This window comes from Hypanus sabinus, unplaced genomic scaffold (assembly GCF_030144855.1).
Source record: "Hypanus sabinus isolate sHypSab1 unplaced genomic scaffold, sHypSab1.hap1 scaffold_312, whole genome shotgun sequence".
Lineage (NCBI taxonomy): Eukaryota > Metazoa > Chordata > Chondrichthyes > Myliobatiformes > Dasyatidae > Hypanus > Hypanus sabinus.
In genome coordinates this window covers 499830-507509 of record NW_026781224.1, presented here as the reverse complement: position 1 = coordinate 507509, position 7680 = coordinate 499830, and the positions used below count along the sequence as shown (strand labels likewise).

General features: G+C 43.8%; 1 protein-coding gene across 1 annotated transcript; it reads right to left on the bottom strand.

Moving 5' to 3' along the window:
* Positions 1 to 911: 911 nt before the first annotated feature.
* On the bottom strand, positions 912 to 7087 carry LOC132388386 (probable G-protein coupled receptor 139). Its single transcript, XM_059960731.1, has 3 exons — positions 7033 to 7087; positions 3658 to 4550; positions 912 to 992 (listed from the first exon to the last, which is right to left on the bottom strand). Exons 1-3 carry the CDS (start codon positions 7085 to 7087, stop codon positions 912 to 914), a joined length of 1029 nt encoding a protein of 342 aa, XP_059816714.1.
* Between the last annotated feature and the right edge of the window lie 593 nt (positions 7088 to 7680).

Sequence of the window (7680 nt, the reverse complement as noted above, 5' to 3'; positions counted from 1 at the left end):
TGTTGTTGGGCGCTGCTAAATATCATCGGTGCCTCGGGCTTTTAATCGCCCCTGTAAGATAACTGTTTGACAATTCACCCCTCTCCAGTGGAGTTGTTTGGCGGGAAATGGGGTGCTGCGAGGTGAGGGTCTCAATCGATTTTAGGAAAGCCAAATATTTATTACACTGTCTGAATAGATCTCGGCATGGATAACCGAAAATAAGCAGAGCACACGCAGTAAAAAAAAAAGTCAGGACCTGTGGAGAAGGAATGGTATTTGCACCGTCGATTTCTCTTCAGCTCTCCAATGGAAAAAAATGGCTAGTGATGGAGGGAGTAGAGCGATTGAGAAGGGTATAATTACACCAGAGTGTAATTTGGCACGCGTTATAGCCTGAAAATCGGAGGCACTGGCTGACAACCCGCACAGTGCTACGTAAAATGGAGAATATTGTTGCAGGGAGCTGTAGCATCAAGCCAATCGTGGGAGGTGCGCCGCTGATCAGGAGTATCTGTCAATGAAATAAGACACAGTTTCAGATCCTGGACCTCCGCGACTTCTGTCTCGTCAAATCATTTGCAATGTTAGTATGAAGACTCGAGTCATGTGTGAATTTTCCCGAAAGAACAGGTTTGGATTCTCCAAATGGACAACACCTGTGCATCACTTTGATTAACGTGGGGAGGCTGATACAAAGGCAGCACACTTGACAGGTCCGTGCCTGGTTCCAGAGGCATGGAATGCAATACGACAGTGGACATTTCACCCCTGCTGTATTCCTCCGCCTCCGTTGCCAATCCGTTGTGACATCATCTTCCGCGAACACTACTGTTGAGTTGTTGGTTGAATCTCCGTTTGTCTCGAACCTCTCACTTTGCCTGACTTCCAAGGCTGGCCGTGCAGTGATCTGGGCTCCACACGGTTAATCGTCAGGCGATATCGCACTCGGGATCTGAGGAACTTGTAAACCTTCGCATCATGAGCAGTTGACGAGACTCGAAGATTTTTACCTTAAAAATATTTACAGATTTTGATAAATTGTTACAAGAATAATGTTTACGAAGATCAAATTTGTAGAGAATTTATGGGACATTTATTGTTTCTGGGTTAGTACTTGCTGGCGGGGTGGCAAATGGTGTGGTGTGTGTGTGTGTGTGTGTGTGTGTGTGTGTGTGTGTGTGTGTGTGTGTGTGTGTGTGTGTGTGTGTGTGTATGTGTGTGTGTGTGTGTGTGTGTGTGTGTGTGTGTTTGTGCGTGTGTGTGTGTGTGTGTTTGTGCGTGCGTGTGTGTGTGTGTGTGTGTGTGTGTGGGTGTCTGTCGTGGGGGTCAGCGGATGCTCAGTGGTCTCATTGTAACCTTTTCTGGAGTTGAAAGTCCAAGATAGCCCGGGCGTTGAGTGGCTGTTTCCAAAGTTGTAGAAAGCTTGGACGAGAGATCGTAGACTTAGAAGAGAAGGATCTTCCTTCAGAACAGAGATGATGAGAAATTTATTTCGTCAGAGGGTGAAACAAACCTGCGGACGTCATTGTTGCAGACGGTTGGGGAATTTAGGTCATCGGGTATATCGAAAGAAGGAATATCTTGATTAGTAAGTAGGTAAATGGTTATGTAAGGAAGGCAGGAGAATGCATTTGGAAGGCATAATAAATCAGCTGCAGTGGAATGCCGGAGCAGACTCGGTATTTCGGAAGTGGGGCTAATTGTGGACATATAGCATAGTGTCCTATGAGCGGATGCTGTTAATTAATGTAAGTAACGGTCACAGAATGCTTCCTTTAAATACGTGAATAGATATTTATGAGAAAAACAGACGGGGAATAGATAGGTGTTCCCTTATTTCATGTTTTACTGCACTGAACGCCTCCTGAGTAAGAAGTCACAGTTCATCGAATTCCACAACTGGAGTCGTATACTTCATTTTAATAAAACCTTCCAAACATGTTGATTAAAAGCTGGTTTTCAAATGACGCCGGCACAGCCAGGAATTAGACCATAAGACCATAAGTTATAGGAGCGGAAGGACGCCATTCAGCCCATTGTGTCTGCCCGTCTCTTCAATCATGCGCAGATCCAATTATCTAGTCATAACCGCTCCACTGTTCTCACCCCATACCATTTGATGCCCTGGCTGATCAATAACCTATTTATCCCTGCCGTGTACACCGAAAGACTTGACCTCCGCAATCTCTCGTGGCAACAAATTCCACAGATTTACCATCATCTGACGAAAGTAAATGCGATAACCATGAATGAAATCTTTGATCAACATTTCGATTGTGTTCAGTTGGATCCAAATGTGGACACTCGGCCCGAATCGTTCAGTTATTCACGATCGAGATGGCTAGTAGGTCAAGCATGGTAAATCGCTCTAACATCGTGTGTGTGTGTGTGTGTGTGTGTGTGTGTGTGTGTGTGTGTCTGTGTGTGTGTGTTTGTTTCAATGTGCTCAATGCATGTCGGAATAGCAGATTCGTCCCCCATGCCTCTAAATATTCCAGAAGGGACATTACCGGAGTGAATATAAAATTAATTGCATTTACTGGCCAGTTACTTGCATACAGAGATGGAATCCAGTGCATCTTCTGCTGCTGTAGATCATCCACGTCAAAGTAGGTGTGTGTGAACAGCGATGCACCTCGTTGCACCATTGTTATTGTTATGGTTATTCGAATTTCTCTAGACTTCCTATTACCTTAAACAGTTTTCCCATATTACTCTCACCTCTCGCAATAAAACTGCCTTTGGGCCTTCAGAAGCGCTTCTCACTGGATGTTTTGTTTCTGTTTTGACGCCACTCGCTGTGAACTCTAAAAGCAGTTGCGTGTGAAACCTCAGTGTCTCAGCCGCTGCCGAGATACTCAAACTACCCCGCATGGCACCAACACTCATCACATAAGACCATCGGACATTCCTCGGTGAAAAAGGGCAAATGGATCACATTTCTCTCCCATTCTTATGCTTGTTTTGATATGAGGAATAGGTGAACCCCTTCACCATGTCTGCACGTTTTAGTGTATTCAGCTGCTGACAAATCAATGACTGAATATATATTTGCGTAAACGAACAGGTATACAAATGTACCTAAAAAATTGGCCTCTGGGTCTATATCATTAACAACATAACGAATCAGGTAGGTTATTCAACAGAGAGGTACATGTTACATCACAAGGTAAGGGCAGGACAGATCTAGGCAAACACCCTACGATGCGTGATTAATATGTTCCTGGCGGAAAGTAGATGGAGTCAGTTTTATAAAGTCTAGCACATTTATTTTTCAAAAGAGTCCCCTTCTACTTTTCTCCAAGTCTACACCCTTAGTCTGGTAGTCGTGGAGGATACGGACCCTGGACCTCCAAAAAGTGTCTACGGAAGGGTGATTGATAAGTTCGGGGCCGAAGGTAGAAGGAGATGTGTTATATAGCTGTCGTTATATGCACTTGCAGGTCACTTTTTGAGTGATTACGCCGAAAGTTTGAAAAATACATGTGCTAGGTTTTCTAAAATTGACCCCTTCTACCTTAGGCCACGAACCTATCAATCACCCCAGTATTCTCTGGCACAACAAGTATTTTAAAGAACGCCAATTGTAACCTTGCTTCGAAGACCGACGATGAGTCGACCTCGGAAAGATCATTGCATTGAATATGTTTAGCTGCGCTCTAGGCATTGTCTTACCATTCTAACAAGGATGTTAATGGGCCACAGCGCTGCGGTCTTCAGCTGCTCCCTGAATTTGGTCTGCGTCACCCCGTAAATGAAAGTGTTTGTGCAGCAGCTGAAAAGCTGAATCAGTGTCCCCGCTTGCTGCGCCTTCCACAGTCGGATGGACGTTTCCAGGTCCGTGTAGAGGCACCGCAGCAAAATGAAGACCAACGTGGTTGTCCCCCAGCAGATGAGGAAACTCGCCGACAGCGAGAAGAGCAGAACGATGGACTGTCTCCGGCTCTTAATCTCCGGATCGTGCTGCTTCTCGCTATTTCTATGTCCCTTGAGCCCCTGGCGGATTCGGCTCGACGCCAGGATCTGCCGGACTGTCAGTATGTTGAGGAACAAAATGAGGAAGAAAGGGAGCAATGGATTCAACAGACGGTCTACCCAGAAAAACCACTCATACTCTGCGTGTATCTGAAAGCCACCCTTGAAACTGCACACCGACCATTTATCTCCTAGAAGAGTAATGACTTTTACTTCATGCACGAAGTAATATGGGACATTCATTATACAGAAAGCCACACATATTGTGCCGGCCACCAATCCTGCAATTTTCGGGTTGCAATATTTAGATTGAATACTCGGCCAGCAAATAGCCACAAAGCGATCGAAAGTGAACGCCACCGTTAGCCACACGGAACAATCAATAGCCATGTAACACAGGACGAAGTGGACTAAACAGAACGGATGGGAAAGCCAAAGCCAGTGTAGATGATAGGCGTCAACTATCTGGAAGAACAGGACTTCGGTGATCACGACCATTAGATCAGCCACTGCCATCGCCACCAGATACTGAGTGATTCCCCTGGAGAGGCCACACTTTCCTCGGCTGAGTATCACGATCGCCACCAGGTTAACTGGCAAAAAGTACGGAAAAGGAGTATGAGAAAAATAGAATTATGACATCCGTTCCACAAACCCACAAATTTTTTTTTGAAGATATCAATACACGGCAGCGTGTCTTTTGATTATAAAAATCATATAAAGCACGGAAGGTATGCAGAGCCGAAAAGGAAGATCATCGCTGTTGTGGATTCAATACATGTCAAGCCTTGATTAAAATTACTGGTTTTGAATGTTTGCCTGATGTAGTGAACGGTACTACTCAGTGAACACACCATGAGTGACAGGAGAGCAACTCAGTGCGGTCCTCTTCTGCTGTACTCCATTCATTCCAAAGTCTGACTTTCAGAGACTCCTCTCTGCATGCCATCGTTGTAACGCGTGGTTAGTGGTGTTACTGGAGCCTTTCTGAAAGCTTTCAAATATCTGTTCTGTCTGGCCGGCTATTCTCGGTAAAACTGCGGTTTCCGCCAAACAGTTGTCTCTGACCAGATAGCTTTAAGATTTTCGTAACGGGTCTGTAATCCCTAGAGATGATTTTTGCGGGTAAATCTTAAAGGATCAGAGTCACTGAGGTACAAAAACCAACACTTCTGGCACCAACATTCACTGCACGGTCAAAGACACTGAAATCACTTGTCTTCCCCTCCCCGATGTTCGGTCTGAGCAGAAACTGAAACTCTTGACCATGTCTGCATGGTTGTATGTATTGACTTGCTGGCACATGATAAGATATTGCATTAACTATCCGGTCGCAGGTGCGCAGAATAAAGTGCCACTGTGTGCGGGTTTGTGTGTAAGAAATGTAGCATACGTCGATAATTCTCAGTGCAATGGATTAGTCAGTACACACATAAAAACGGTTGAACGGAAAATCGAACAGGAGGCTTTGTTTATCAGTATTATGGACGGAATAATAAGGCGAGCGCACGAAAAGGGAGCTGATGATATTTTTTGCCGCTCATAAAAAAAATTAAAAACACTTTTTCAGACTAATTGGGAGTGGAACTGAATTCTACAAAGTGTCCTGATCAAAGTTACGTCAGTGGAAACGTATTCTATTGGAATCCCGCTGTCGCGAATGAGAGATTGAGAACAGGAAATATTAAAGAGTATACAGTACCGGAACAGACCCATCCGTTCGCAATGTTGTGGCAATTATTATTCAATCGGCCTATAAGCTGTTTTGTTATGTCTAGTCAATATCCATGCGTTTCCATTTTCCTCACAATAAAATATAGAACAGTAACATGGAATGTAAATAATTAGACATCTATGGTCACTTTAGCTGTCACCAAATAAACCATACGATTGTGTGTAAAGCACAACTATTCCCCCCTTATTCTAAACCGAAAGAAACTCTAAACACAAGAGGTTCTGAAATGCCCCGAATCCAGGGTAATAGGAACAATATTTTAGAGAATCTCAGCAGGTCTGGCAGAACATAGGGAGCGGATTAAACCGTCGACCATTTTCTACTAGGAAACCTCTCAACGTTACTACATTGGTTTAAAAATAAAAGACTGCGTGCAATCAGCCGCATTGGTGTTCGCAAAGTACGAGACAAAAGGCACATTACTTTAAAAACTCGATTTTGATATGCGACAGAAATAAATGTTTTTCAAAGCATCAACCAAGAGCTCCCAAAGTAGCGTCAATCAGAGCCCTTGGTTAAGATCAGGGGACGATGGCATGAAAACAAATTCAGTAACCCCTGCGACAACGGTAAAGATGCCCATCTGTGAGTGAGATTTACGATGGAAGCATTTCCAACACGGCGAACAGAAATAAGGGAATGAGCCGTGTTAGATTATCCGCTTGTTTTCAAAGCGAAGAACCACCGTGACAGTACTGGAAATAATTAGCATGCACACGGCAGGGAAAAACACACTATCAGATTAACACAGAGATAATTCCGTTCTCAGAGCATGGTGGAATGTGGATAAAGTGTGACGTTTCCGGCCGAGAAACGTCGGCTGTTTGTTCCTCACAATCAGCGCCTCACAACAAGTGTACACGGACATCTCGGTTAATGTTTCGGGTCCAGGACGTAAAAAAACAGTTTGGACACGTTGGGTGGATGATACCCGGTGAGATACTCTATCATTTTTGTGTGTGCCATTCCGGATATTTAGGATTTGCAGAATCTTTTGGGATTGTAGTGGACACGAACGTGAATATACTGTACTTGGCAATCGTCGAGCAGATAGCTATGGCTTAAACCTGAAAACATGCTGCCATAAGTTAGGTTAAATGCGAATTTTGCAGACAAATTATTCGCCCTTTTGCGAATTGCTATAGGAATTACACTATTGTAATATAATTCACATTCCGTAAAATTAAAACGTTCACTGAAAAAAAAAACACCCTAGATCTTAAAAAAAACACTATTGATAGATTAAATTCAAGGAGAAATGACAAGCAAGAAGCATAAATAACATATCACAATATGATCATCAGTAACAGTTTGACATCACAAAGGAGCGAAAATCTTACCTGGGATGCCGATGGCTGCAATAACAGGATAACATATTGCCTCTGCTCGCTCCATGCTGCATTTGAACTCTGCGGTCGGACCTGTAGGTCAGACCTGCAGGTCTGCAGGAGATATCCGGTTTGTAACTCCTTCAATAATTCACAACACTTTGAATCGTTTCAAATAATCCCACCCGAGACATGAAGCAAGTAATGAAATATCTTGGTCGGATGCCGTCGAGATAAACCCGGATCTTCTCAACTGGAATACATCTACGTTTTAGGTGTGCCTTAATGGTTTAGTGTCAAGTGAAGAAAAGAGACTGGGGTGTTCATCTTTTATAGAGCTTTCAGATTGTCGATGATGAAATCACCCCGCATTGGATTTGGTGTTAATTGTCGTGACTTCACAAAATGAATCAGTGTTCTCTGCCTTATGGGATCTCGGTTCCCAATGGAGAAGCAAAATTCTCTTGTCCAGAAATCCATCAGTAACACTAATGTTGGCGCTTTTGCTCAGATGCTTCAGAATTTTTTGATACTGGAGGGGTTGTCACTGCACCGTGTCAATAGGGTTAAAGCATCGCAGGCTCTAAGTATATTACAGCTCAGAGAATGAACCTTCGCCCCATCTCGCTCCTTGAGATCAATCGTTCTGCCTTGGCCCAT